At 35.0% G+C, this 15,000-nt stretch overlaps 1 protein-coding gene across 1 annotated transcript in view; it reads left to right on the top strand.

Moving 5' to 3' along the window:
* The first annotated feature begins 6,378 nt into the window (after window positions 1–6,378).
* Window positions 6,379–15,000, top strand: part of LOC137656540 (uncharacterized) — a 13,431-nt gene continuing 4,809 nt past the window's right edge. Inside the window, exon 1 of the mRNA XM_068390713.1 lies at window positions 6,379–6,771. Within this exon, the coding sequence (XP_068246814.1) occupies window positions 6,379–6,771 (393 nt within the window). The remainder of the gene's footprint in view (window positions 6,772–15,000) is intronic.

The following is a 15,000-nucleotide window of genomic DNA, read 5'->3' as shown; positions in this document are numbered from 1 at the left end:
ATCTTATCCTAAGCAGGAAGTAATGTACACCCAGCAACAAAACCGGTGTCGCTTGGCCAGACTTGACTTAGAGAGATCATGCCCTTCTTGCCCTGAAAGGTGGTCGACGCTAAACAATCGAGACATCGTTAGGATGGTTTGAATGTGAGGAGGAGGGAAATTTTCGATATCACTCAAAGAAATGCGATGGTGAAAGAAATATATATAAAAAACGAAAGAACATTTTTATTCTTTCAAGAACTGTAATCTAATATTATTTCGAAAATAATTCTTCAAGAGATTTTATCATAACTTTTTATTTGAATTTCCTTGAAAAAAATTCTGGAATATTTTTGGAACTGACTATTCATACTAATATTCATCACATGGAAATATCCTTCGTTTGCATTTTCTTAAGCAGTTGATCTCTCTCTCTCTCTCTCTCTCTCTCTCTCTCTCTCTCTCTCTCTCTCTCTCTCTCCAAAAATATGCAAAAACCTAAAAGAAGGAAAAGGATGCAGTTTCAACAAAAAATGTCGATATATGCATCCTGCAACCATGAATGTAAGTAAGAAAACTCAGCAAACTGAAAAGAAAAATAAAAGGAAAAATTGAACAAAAAAAGGAACAAAAAAGCAGGCCGTGTATATACCGCGCTATGAACCAAAAGCCCTAAGATATGAGAGCTTTCAACCCAAATATGCACATTTAGAGCCCAATTACAAAGAATGCATCTATAATACCAGGGGTTGGTGCAGATATGGGGATAATTGCAGGTATACACACAAAAATAAATATGAAGGCGAAAGAGCAAATATAATAGAAAAGTTGGATTTTTTAATATCAGAATTCCGGGAAATGAAGAAAAGAACATCATATCAGAACAGGAAGGAAGTATGGGAGAATCCATATTATTACCAATATTAAATAATAGGGATGGAACACAAACCATAATAGTGATGAATGCACAGGGTTTAGTCACGAGTAACTCTAAAAGGAAAATAGAGTTCTTAAAAGAACTAACCCAAATTGAAAAAATAGATATATCAAATACAAGTGAAACGTGGTATTCCCAAGAGACTGGCAGTGATAACCAGATAAAGGGTTTCCAAACTTAGAGATCAGACAGAAAAAATAGGAATCAAGGGGGAACCGCAATATATGGAAGAGGCATAAATCAAGGAAAAGTCTGTGAAAAATACAGCAACACAGAATGTGAATTGATTGTGGTAGAATTTGAATCTGAAAAACTAGTGAATATTGTAGTTTACAGACCCCCAAATACTAAGGAGTTTGACATAATAATAGAAAAAATAGATGATATATGTAGAAACCATAAAGACTGGAATATACTCCTATCCGGAGATTTTAACTTTCCTTTCGTGGATTGGAAAGAACGGATAGAAGAAAGTGGTTGTATGTATGCATATAAAAAAGAGAGTAATAGTAGCGCAGAAGATAAGAGGCAATTTGAAAAGCTTCAAGATATGCTATTAGAACATAATATGCAACAAATAAACCACATTCCAATAAGAAAGGAAAATGTCCTAGATCTAGTATTTGTGAATGATGTGAATTATGTTAAAGAAATAATAGTGTATAACACGGGAATTTCAGACCACAATGTCATAGAATTGATAGTCCATTCCAAAGCAAGTGATCGCAGAATTAATAAAAGCACAAAACTTTGGGAAGGATATGGAAAATATAATTTTTACAGTAAGAATATAAAATGGTCAGAAATAAATGAAGAACTGAATAAAGAATGGAAAAATGTACTTGTAAGTGATAATATACAGGTAAATACGGACATACTGTACAAAATACTGGAGAAAATTTGTTGAAAAATATGTACCGAAAAAAAAAATAAACAAAAGACTTGCATACCAAGAGACAGAGGGATCTTATTTCAGAAAATTAGAAAGTTGAAGAAAAATCTTGCAAAAAAAAAATGTGTGGAAAATGATGGAAATAAAATGTAAGATAGAAAATGCAGAACAAAATATTATACAGTCGAAAGAAAATGAAAAAAAATGGACTTAGAAGAAAGGACACTTCAGAATATAAAAAGAAACCCCAAAGTACTTTACTCCTATGCAAAAAAGATGAATAAAGGGAGAATAGAAATAGGCCCTCTAAGAATTGAAGGACGGCTAACGAATGAAAAAAAGGAAATATGCAACATATTAGCAGAAAAAATATAAGAGTGAGTTCACGCTAAGAATTGTGAATGAGAATAATGAAACAGAAATGAGAGAAGAAAATGTTGAATATCTAACGGATATAGATATCAATGAAGCAGATATTGTCAAGGCTATAAACGAAATTAAAAATGGATCGGCAGCCGGACCAGATGGAGTTCCAGCGATTTTGTTAAAAATAACTGCAAACACTATCGCGAAGCCGCTTGCAATACTACTGAGACAAAGTGTAGATATGAGCGAGATATATGTTAAAAATAAATTAGCTTATATAACCCATATCTTCAAAAGTGGATCAAGACTAGAGGCAAGCAATTATAAACCTGTTAGTCTAACATCACATATTATGAAAGTGTATGAGAGGGTAATAAAAAAGAAAATAATGAACCATTTGGTTAAAAATAATGTGTTTAATATAGGTCAACACGGTTTTGTGCCTGGAAAAAGTACACAGACCCAACTGATAGCACACTATGAAAACATATACAAAAATATGATAAATGAAAAAGACACAGATGTGATCTATCTAGATTTTGCAAAAGCCTTTGACAAGGTAGACCATAACATATTAGAGAAAAAAATGAGAAAGCATAATATTGTGGGAAAGATAGGAAAATGGGTAAAAGAATTCCTGCAAAACAGAAAACAGATAGTGGTTGCAAATGACGAGAAATCAGATGAAGCCCAGGTAATATCTGGCGTGCCACAAGGTACGGTATTAGCTACACTGCTGTTTGTTATTATGATCTCAGACATAGACTGTGATGTTGAAAACTCCGTAGTGAGAAGTTTCGCCGGTGACACAACAATAAGTAGAGAAATTACTTGTGATGAAGATAGGAACTCACTACAAAGAGATCTAAACAAAATATATGAATGGGCGGAGATAAATAGGATGGTATTTAACTCCGATAAATTCGAATCAATAAATTATGGAAACAGAGAAGGAATGGTATATACATACAAGGGACCTAATAATGAGACAATCACAAACAAGGAAACAATTAAAGACCTTGGTGTAATGTTAAATAGGAATATGCTATGCAATGACCAAATAGCAACACTGTTGGCTAAATGTAAAGCAAAAATGGGAATGTTATTCAGACACTTTAAAACCAGAAAAGCTGAACACATGATTATGCTTTACAAAACTTACGTACGTAGTACACTCGAGTACTGCAATGTGATATGGTACCCACACTACCAAAAGGATATTGCGCAAATAGAGAGTGTACAAAGGTCCTATACTGCTAGAATAGAAGAAGTTAAGGACCTTGACTACTGGAAAAGACTGCAATTTTTAAAACCATACAGTCTAAAAAGGAGAAGAGAACGCTACATGATAATACAAGCATGGAACCAAATAGAAGGAATTACTGAAAACATCATGGAGCTAAAAATATCAGAAAGAGCAAGCAGAGGTAGATTAATAATGCCAAAAAATATACCAGGTAAACTAAGGAAGGCGCACAGGACATTAATCCACTACTCACCAGCATCGATAATGCAGCGACTATTTAATGGGTTGCCAGCTCATCTAAGAAACATATCAGGAGATAGCGTAGATGTGTTTAAGAATAAGCTCGATAAATACCTAAGATGCATCCCAGACCATCCAAGACTGCAAGATGCAAAATACACCGGAAGATGCATTAGCAACTCTCTGGTGGATATACGAGGTGCCTCACACTGAGGGACCTGGGGGAACCCAAACAAAAAATAAGGCAATAAAGTAGCGTAAGGTAAGGCTGGCTCTCTCTCTCTCTCTCTCTCTCTCTCTCTCTCTCTCTCTCTCTCTCTCTCTCTCTCTCTCTCCACACACACACATACATACACACTGTACGTAATATATGTAGGTGCTAATGATATATCGTTTCAAATAGCACTTATTGGGTCACCAATCATTAATAAGTGGCCTTTGTTATAATTCCGAAGGTAATGAGGTTTAAAGGTTTAGTTGTTTTCCCTGTTTCCTTTGATTTCGATCATGAGACACGTAGCTTTAAGCACGGGCTACAGGCTACTTGGCTCCGGCCCTCTTAGAGAATATAGTATTATTTGCTATATCAATTATATTAGCTTAAGGTTGGAGATTTAAAATGCATCATTAGTTAACATAATTCGTATTGTTTCAGAAGTCATTGGTGAAAATAAAATATATGAAATGTCATGCAATAAAAGTGTTCATTGGTGCGTTATTATAGTGATGGTGTGGTATATACGATGAAGGGTATAAAAGATTATACTATTAACACATTGCTTATTCAAATTATCTGATTCGGCACCAATAGCCTTAGATGTTAGGATGCCAGAACACTCCTTATCAATCAATCAATCAAATTATCTGGGCAATTCGATCACATTCGCTCAATGCTCAAAGGTCCGAGTATAGCATTGACTTTTCGTATTACGATTTTATTTGTCGATTCATGACCTGATGTCCAACACCTTATAGGTGTTCCCCCTGAAAGCTCTTCAAGAAATCCATTACTTTCGATATCTGTTCAATCAGTCTTTTGCATATTTACTTCGTTGTTTATAGTTATGACATAATTGTAAACGCTTGGAAAGCAAAATCTATGAAATATTGTCATCTTAGTATTTTGTTTTTCATTTTCTAAAAAACTTCCACCTGAAGGATCTCAACAAAACTGTTAAACCTTTAACCCTCGAACATGTGGGGATGGGGGTAGAAGGATATAAACAGGTGGGGGTTAAAGATGTTGGTGGAGAGGTGGCAATTGAGTGATCTTAAGGGGCCGGCCGGCTAATGCCATTTTTAATAATGTCTGGCTTGGCAAGGTTTGCTTATTAACATTTATGAAGTGAAGATGATGGTATATATCGTTCTAACATTATTTATATCATCGTTTGAATTCTGAACGATAGTTTTGAGGGGAGGGAGTGGGTCCTGGCTCACGAGGTGATTGATTGATTGATTGATTGATTTAAGGTTTGCAGGCATCCTGACATCTAAGGTCATTGACGCCGATATCATTTAGTTTATATATACAGAAAAATTATAGAATATTCAATTAAAACCATAAAAGTTGAATGTCATTATAAAAGTTAGATAGTTTTCAGAAGACCTGCTTCTGAAATAAATCTAAAAATGCCACTTGCATAGTACGACACATCATGTCGAAGAATCTTGGCAACGATGAACCTGCCACCCTCACCTCGAGCCTCAAACAAATATCTATTCCTTAAGTTATTATAATTGGGCCATTCGGTCAACAAATGCCTCACTGTTAGAGGTACTAAACAGTCTTCACAATACGGTTGGTGTTGGCCCTTCAGCAGAAACTCATGTGTCAACCGTGTGTGACCAAATCGGAGACGACAAACAGAAGTCTCCCATTTTCGGGGCATCATGTTATACCTCCAAGGAGATATGGCATTTGTTACTTCTCTCATTTTATTGTCATGTAGACTATCCCAGTGCTGTTGCCATTTATTAGAAAGCAATTTCTTGATGTTAGGTAGGAAATCGTTACATGGAATGGGATATCTTCTTGGCAGCAACTCGGATGCAGCATTCTTTGCCAGTGAATCTGCCTTCTCATTCCCAGACACACCTAAATGTGCTGGAACCCAACAAAATCGAACTGTTATACCTCTCCTTCCAATAATAAAAAGCCATTCTAAAATCTTTAAAGCTAGAGGGTTGCTAGAATTAAAAACTTCTAAAGCTTGAAGGACACTCCTTGCATCACTAAAATTGTAAAATTACTCTCCTCCAACGCTATTTTCTCAATAGTGGTTAATAGGCTCACGAGGTGACTTGGCACACAGCCAGCAACGATGGGAAATCCAAAAGCCAGTGGTCTTGAGAGTCGGGTGTTTTCAGCTATTTTGTAAAATAATTCATTGGCAATAAGGTGTATTTGTAATAGGTAGGTGTTAGTTTCAGTGGTTTTGTTTATCCATATTGTTTGTTTGGAATAATTTTTGTAATATATGACATTGTGCTCTATGATCCATATATAATATTCACGCATAAGACAATATTTGTAGAGATGGGAGTAGCAAACAAAGACAACTCTGTTGAGAGTATAACACAAAGTGGCCGGATCGTTGGTGAGTGGGAGCGTGGTGTTCTGACTCGAGATATTGCTATCAGCATTGGAGTGTCAACTCTCACAGTCCAGAGGTGGATATTAAGATGGCGGTAAGAAGGAACATTGCAAATTGGTGAATGATAAGACGACCTCGAGTAACAACACCACAGCAAGACCAACAAATCCTGGCAGTATCCACAGCTAACCCCATGAAAGCATTTGTAGCTATCACACAAGAACCTCATCTCCCGTGTACTGCACAGGCAACTAGATGTCGACTGAGGGAGCACTCAATCAGCTGTCATGTTCTAGCTGTTAAAGAACAGCTTGAGGAATGGCACTGTGACACCCGTCTGAGCTTTGTTCTGCAACATCTACCTGAAGATTTTGAATTTTGGAAAAATGTTATATTTAGCGATGAAACTTATTTCACGTCAGTTAAGGCTAGAGCAAGGCATATCTGGCGTAGCATCGGCACAAGATACGATGCAAACAATATTCAGGAAAGAGCCAGGAGTGGCAGGGTTGGGGTAAATTATTTGGGATGGATGTCGAGTTATGGCCCAGGGGAATTACTAAGAATTAACGTCCCTTTGAGCGTCAGGAAATATATATCTATTCTTGATGATGTGATGCTGCCAACAGTAAGAGCCATGGCAATCCCCGACGGCGAGCCCATCATATTTGTCCAAGACAATATCCGTATACACACAGCCCACATTGTGACAGAGTGGTTCAGGAGGCACCATAAAATTCTGATGATGGACTGGCTAACACTTTCCTTTGTTATTTATTTATTATTTTTTACATTGAATATGACATGAAATATATCCAATTATATTGTTACATATAATTTTTTTCGTTACATGTAATTCAACATGCAATAAATTAAATTGCTATTCTTTCATTTTTTTTTCACATGCACTATGGCATAAAATGCAACCATTTGAAATGATTGTCATGTTGAAAAAATAATGCTGGTAACTCAACTAAGTTATATAAGCAAATCCTATACCAGATTAGGATATCCTATAGTATCTTCTCAGTCTAGAATAATCACTTAATACCACTGCTAATTTGTAGCCATGATGACTAATAAATACATCAGCTACAAAAACCGGCGTGTAAAATTTATGGGCAACATATACATGTAAAGCCCAGGCTATAGACGTGGCCTGAGCTGATTTTAGATATTGATACTAATTGGCCAAAGAATCCATAACCCACAAGTTTTGGGAAATTAGGTGGTCTCCGCCATTTCAAAACCAAACCAACATGCAACAAACGTGTAAGATCAAAATTAGACTTATTTCTTCCGGTTATATATAGGCTTCTACTGCAAGATAATAAAATATCACAGAATTAAAATTTTCCTTGTCAAAATTGTCCAAAGTAACAAAGTTTTGGTAATTAGGGATATCATATTCACTAATTTGAGTGACAATTGTCGGAATTTTATGAATAATATAACTAACAAAAAGCTTTATTCTTTACAAACTGAGCCAAAAACAACACCTAAAGAGCAATGGGATGAATCCCTATTAGCCACAATTCATGACAATGGTATCAACAAAGTTGTGATTGATCTCACTGATGTTTCTTAATCAAAGGTGCCTGCTCCCCTATGTGGTGTGTGGTCGGTTCCTAACCGCATGAATATGAAATAAAATAAAAAAAAAATCCTTATTACACACAGGTTTACCTTTTTTGTTTTTTTTTTTTGCAAAAAAGTAACAGCATTTGTCCTAAAAGATTTTTTCATTTACAACACATATGATCTACTTCATATTATAGCATTTAAGTTTTTTTTCTCGTGTATTTCAACACTTCAAAGGTGCAAGAATTTAAGCTGATTTGAAAAGAGAACAGGCATTGAAAAAGGTTAAACACCACGAACCGCTATGAGAGTTCATGAAATAAAAGAAGATATTGGTTCCTTACTGCTGTTACGATTCAAGAAAAAGGAATATGAAGGGGTATTTTCAGTAAAATAGCAAACCCTCCATAACCAAACTATGATTGAGAGGAAGAAAACAAGAAAAGGAAAAAAAATGAAAACACGTGACCAGCAACTACGCCTGAAAATCGACCAATATCACACGTGGTTTAAGTTTTCTTGTGTTTTTAGGTGGTCACTGAACATCTTTGGTACATGGGATCTTCACCCTAAAGAAATACAAATCCAACACAAGCTTGCAAAGAAGTTAGCAGTTTTGTGTGATTCTTGGGCACTTCCAAATAATATAATTTATTGGATATATATATATATATATATATATATATATATATATATATATATATATATATATATATATATATATATATATATATATATAAGAGAGAGAGAGAGAGAGAGAGAGAGAGAGAGAGAGAGAGAGAGAGAGAGAGAGAGTTACAAGAATTTTGGATGTAACTTTTTAGTCCATCCCCGGAGACTATTTGCTCTTTGGTAGAGTGATTTAGTTTAAGCATTTAGAGCTCTCTCTCTCTCTCTCTCTCTCTCTCTCTCTCTCTCTCTCTATCTGTCGAATATGAATTCAAATATATCGGTGTGATTATATTTTTCGATAATTATTCACGAAAACTATATCATTTCTTAAATGAATAAGAGATATGACCGCTCAATCTCACACACACACACACACACACACACACACACACACACACACATATATATATATATATATATATATATATATATATATATATATATATATATATATATATATATATATATATATATTTCATTCATCATCGCATTTCTTTGAGTGATACCGGTAATTTCCCTCCTCCTCACATTCGAACCATTCTAACGACGTCTCGGTTGTTTAACTTCGGCCACCTTTCAGGGCAAGAAGGGCATGATATCTCCAAGTCAGGTCTGGCGAGACGATACCGGTTTTGTTGATGGGTGTACCTGGCGATTATAAGACTAGTATGGGTCGCAGAAAGTGTGAAGAATGACAGGGGGATAGCATCGTTTTCTCATTAAAATCTCGATAATATGAAAAGTTTAACATTATTTGGAGTCGTTTTACGATGGCTAACTTGAAAATTAAGAGAAGTAAATCAATGAATGGAATTTTAAAAGGAAATTATGTTCTTCCGGCACATTTGTTTACTTATATGGACGTGGAAGTCCTGAGAATAGAAGCGTTAACTCTGGCCGGTGATAAGGCCTCATATAATACTTTGCTAGAGGAAGAAACTGCTGATGGATGGAAGTAAGAGAGAGAGAGAGAGAGAGAGAGAGAGAGAGGGGGGGAGGGGGTGGCATAATTTTCCATAAAAATTATGACGGTTGTAAGAAATGGATTTTGACAGTGAAAAGGTGAGCCGTCGCGAAACTAATGTTCTCTCTCGTTGTTTTCTTACGAGCGGAAATGGGATGAGGTCGTAAAGAGGGAAATACGATATTACATCGTCAGCTACTTACAAGTAATAGAAGCTTTGCCTGACAACCAATCTACTTACAGAAAACTATATTCTACGGAGACAGCCATCTGCTCTGTTGTAAATTATATATTAGAAATGGTGGAGGAAAATAAATGTGGTATCTTCAAACTGCTCGATCTCAGTGCTACTTTTGATACAGTTGTGCACGAACTGCTACTAAATGATATACGGTCCATCGGCGTTGAAGATCAAGCCTTCGAATAACCAAAAGACTATTTAGTTGGGAGAAATTACTGTGTACAAACTGGAAACTCTTATTCATCATATGATCCCTTAAACAGAGGGGTACCGCAGGGAAGTGTACTTGGCTCAATCTTATTCTGCATCTATACTATATGTCTATCGAAAATACTACAAAGGCATGGCGTGAAGTTGAAACTATTTGCAGATTATACACAATTTTACTTCTCCATAAACGATATACATGACATTACTGAAACTCTAAACCGAATCCTTGATAGTGTTAGAGAGCAGATGCCATTTAAACAACTAAAATTAAATGAGAACAAAACTGAATTCATGGTGGTGGTGAAGAGAAACAGCGTGAGAAACTTGGGTGATATTCAAATGAACATATTATAAGGACTCGGTACCGATATCTAGTAAAGTTCGAGATCTAGGTGTATTTCTTGACTGTAACATGCCTCTAAGTGACCAAATAAATAATTTACGTAATAAAAACTGTTTGTTATCACCTAAGAGATATTGCGTTTATAAAAAAAAGTACCTGGAAGAAAATTCTGTAAAGAAACTTATGATAAACTGTGTTATTACCAGGATTGACTACTGCAACTTTATCTATTACAATTTACCAAAAGTGCAACTTAAGAAATTACAAAACGTAATAAACAGAGGCGCAGGACTGATAAAAGGTGTCCCACCTAGAGAAAGGATGACCCCTATACTAATCGATTTACTCTGGCTGCCAATTAAAGCAAGAATTGAATTTAAAGTATGTACAATAACCCTCCAAGTTATCAGAACCGGGCGTCCAAAATACTTAAGAGAATTGCTACATATTGCGCAGCCAACAAATCGTGTCGACACGGGAATAGTTACAGATGGCTTCAAACTGTTGGAACCTAGATTTATGTCTACTTCAGGCTCCAGCGCCTTTAAATATGCGGCCCCGAGACTATATGATAAGCTCCCACGAAACATTCGAATGATTGGAGACAATAAGGCTTTCAAGAGGAAACTGAAGACTTTCTTATTTCATGAGTCCTTTCACAATGACGATTTAACAGTAAATGAACAATACGCGATATGAAACGTTAACGGTTAAATAATCTGAACGAACAAGGTAAAACGACAGCGGAGGTCCTGTAGAGAATGGGGTTCTCCTGCTGTATGTGACCGGAAAAGCAGCTATCAAAGTAAGTAAAAATAATAAGGAAATTAAGATCATCAGAGAATAGACAGGAATTCTCAGAAAGAGACTTTTCGTTTCTTTTCTTGTTCGTTATGTACAGTGTGTTTGTCTTATACTTCATGAAAAGGGAAAAGATAAAGAAAAATATCATTATTCATAATTTGTTTCTTTTCTATTGAATCGTGTCACTTACCCTTAATCCGAGTTTTTAAAGTAAATTTATTACATCTGGGAGACTCATAAAGGTAGAAAAAACACTTTTTACTTTTCTTTTGCATTTTTCGTCTGGACTTTGAAAATTTGCTTTTATATATCAAACATAATATATTTGATTCAAATTCTATTTTTATTCCTTGTGTTATTTCAATCCATCTTCTATCCTATTGTTGGATAATAACTGTGAATTTTTAGTCTGAGGACATTCACTCATTAAGCCCTACTTTATAAAAAGAAAGTAATTAGGAGAAATAAATGAAACAACAATAAAAACAGGATTGTGCCAATAGTCTACGGGAAACAGACTCGACGTGTAGATTTCTTGTCAGCCAGAAAAGGGCCAGGCTCTCTCCCCACTGACTCCTCTATGAGGTTGTCGATGTGTGAAGGTGGAAGCCTGCCGTTAAATGAGCTACGGAATGGTACTTTTGGGTCTGGATGGACTTTTCCAAAATATCTTGCATTGGATTGGTAACAATTTTGCCGGAAGTCCTCATTTGGTAGTTGATAATTATATGCATGATTTTTATTTGGTTATAGTCAACACCTACTTCTTCCTTGCAAATGTACAGACAAGTATAAGGAACACCCTCATCAGGCATGTAATTCTGAAAACAACCAAGTCTAAAAATTATGTTTAAAATCTCTCTCTCTCTCTCTCTCTCTCTCTCTCTCTCTCTCTCTCTCTCTCTCTCTCTCTCCATATACACGAACCAAGAAGAATATATGCATTAGCCCAGTCAACAGAGAGACCCCACAAATAATAACACTACCAACAAAAAAAAAAAAAAAAAAAAAAAAAAACACAGCACAGCTGACAAAGTGATGAGAAACAATTATGCTGTGTTTTGAGTCTCGTTTCTAATAGTTTTAAAATTGCAATAATGTGTGAAATAGGAGCTAATTGCGAGAGAATATAGTTCTGAAGCCATTGCATGAAATTCCATTACGCTAAGTTGCCATTTAAGGCATTTGCATAAATATGGTCTATTACGTCCGTCGTAAACATCGGTTAATTTGATCATCAAAACAATTATTACCTCTTTTCTTTTACCTTCTATACTTTAAAAATTTACGTCAATGATAATTTATGTAATAAAGCTCCCGGTTCTGACGTTAAAATTTAATTTGTATTATAAAATTAGGTGGTTTTCTCATCTTTATAATCGATATTTTGTAGCAAGCAACTAAACTTAATCAATCTTAATAACTTTCACATATCAAGTTCTCTCAGTAATCGATATGATTCAGCTCGGCAAATATTCAGACTTTTTTTTTCACTCTTTTCTATCTTTTGTTATTGACCGAAAATCGATTATTATTATTTTTATTATTATTATTATTATTATTATTATTATTATTATTATTATTATTATTATTATTACGAGGAAAGCTGCATCTTTATTTGGAAAAAAAATGTGATGCTAAAAATCTAAAAACATAAAATAGCAAAGTAGAATAAAGAATAACAATAAAATGTAAATAAAACTACGATAAATAACAAAGTAAATTAGAGACAAAAACTGCAAAACAAGTAATAAGTAAAGTAACATTTCAAACGAACTTTTCCATTCTTGTTTTATCCATTAACTGAGACGAGTGACCCGGAAACACAGATCTTAGCCGACTGTTAGTTCACTATTAAAGATATCGCATAACCTAACATTTCCTCAGCAGAGCAAACTGTTGACTAGGATGGGCAAACTTACATACCGTCGAGAAAGATGATATCTTGGGAAAATTACAGAGAGAGAGAGAGAGAGAGAGAGAGAGAGAGAGAGAGAGAGAGAGAGAGAGAGAGTTACAAGGATTTTGATATGTCAAAGACTTTTTGATTCATCCGCGGAAAACTCCATTTGCTCCTTGGTAGACCATTTAGAGAGTTCTATTGATCTTGTCCTTCTTATTCTTGAACTCGTTTACTGTGTTACTGTTTACTACGTCCGCTGGGAGTCTATTCCAAGTATATGTTAATATATTGCCACATTGAGTGGTGATGTATCTTTCCAGTTCCAGTTTTTATCCGTTACCTAAGGACAGATTTGTGCTAAGCGTGAATAGATTGTTGTAATCTACATTTGTTATTAATCTGAAAATTTTTAATGCCCTCTTTTAACTCTCTCTTTAGTCGCCAAGTTTGTAGATCAAATACGTTCAAACGTTTCATCCTCCGTCTGTATTCAAATTGCCTTGGTTTTCTGAACTATTTTGGTGGTCCTAGCTTGTACTGCTTCCAGTCTATTTGTATCCTTCTGACTACATTGAGCCCAGAATTATTATTATTATCAATAATTACTTCATATTTCTAATTGTGCTTTGATATGATTAACTAAATTTGGGTCCAAGCCGAATATATGTTAAGTTTGTAAACAATTGGTCTCTCTTGAAAATCTTCCCTCATCATCATGTTTCGCCATCATGCAAATTATTATTATTATTATTATTATTATTATTATTATTATTATTATTATTATTATTGCTTGCTAAGCTACAACCCTATCTGGAAAAGCAGAATGCTCTAAGCCCGAGAGCTCCAACAAGGAAAATAGCCCAATGAGGAAAGGAAATAAGGAAATAAATAAGTAATGAAGAATTGAATAAAATATCCCAAGAACAGTAACAATATTAGAATAAATCTTTTATATATAAACTATAAAAAAACCAGAGGAAGAGACATGAGATAGAATAGTGTGCCCGAGTGTACCCTCAAGCAAGAGAAGTCTACCCCAAGACAATAGAAGACCATACCACAAAAGCGATAACACTACCCAAGACTAGAGAACAATGGTTTGATTTTGCAGTGTCCTTCTCCTAGATGAGCAGCTTACCATAGCTAAACAGTCTCTTCCACTGTACCAGGAGGAAGGCAGTCATTAAACAATTACAGTGCTGTCGGTGTGAAAATTGATACAACACATTTCAGAGGATTTCGTTCGAAATTCAATAAATAGAAACTACTGTGCGTATCTCAAAAACTTATTTCTTTTTTCCTACATTGCAAGCTCTATCAAGCAAGATAAAGTAACATGATGCACGCATATCCTATATATATATATATATATATATATATATATATATATATATATATATATATATATATATATATATATATATATGAATAACAAGAAAAAAATAATGCAATAGTAATTATTTCAAAAAATAGTAATTACTTCAAACTAGAGAAACGAAACAATTATAAAATTTTCGTTCAACACAGGATGACCAACATTACGTATGTATATTAAAGCAGTGTAAAAACAAATATTTAAACTCATACAGAATTATCAATTATGCTAGCGAATATGCATGAAACCATGCAAGTATCAGTAAAATATAAAGGGAAACTCTTCGTAACATTAAACATAACCAACCGTGAATGGACTTGAATTTAATAGAGAAGTTTGTTGGGTTGATAACTCTGATATTCGCATCTATAAACCGACGGGTCGGACTCTACTTCAGCTTTGTCTTCAGTTTTGACCAACGACACACACGTAACAATATTCACCCAACTAATGAATTACCAACCATGGCATGATGGCCTACTAGTGGTGAGAGGCGGGGTGTTGGATTTTCCATAATATCCTCATCGCTAGTCAGTACTACTGTACTAGGGCAGGGGCCATGTCTCCATTCCCCCATCATTAGTTTTAGTCGCAGCCTTCGGACGAACACAGTGATCTTTGACAGAATTAACGTTTTGACACAGAGTCCC

The sequence above is a fragment of the Palaemon carinicauda genome, chromosome 17, assembly GCF_036898095.1.
Source record: "Palaemon carinicauda isolate YSFRI2023 chromosome 17, ASM3689809v2, whole genome shotgun sequence".
NCBI lineage: Eukaryota > Metazoa > Arthropoda > Malacostraca > Decapoda > Palaemonidae > Palaemon > Palaemon carinicauda.
This window is presented reverse-complemented; position numbering and strand designations above follow the sequence as displayed.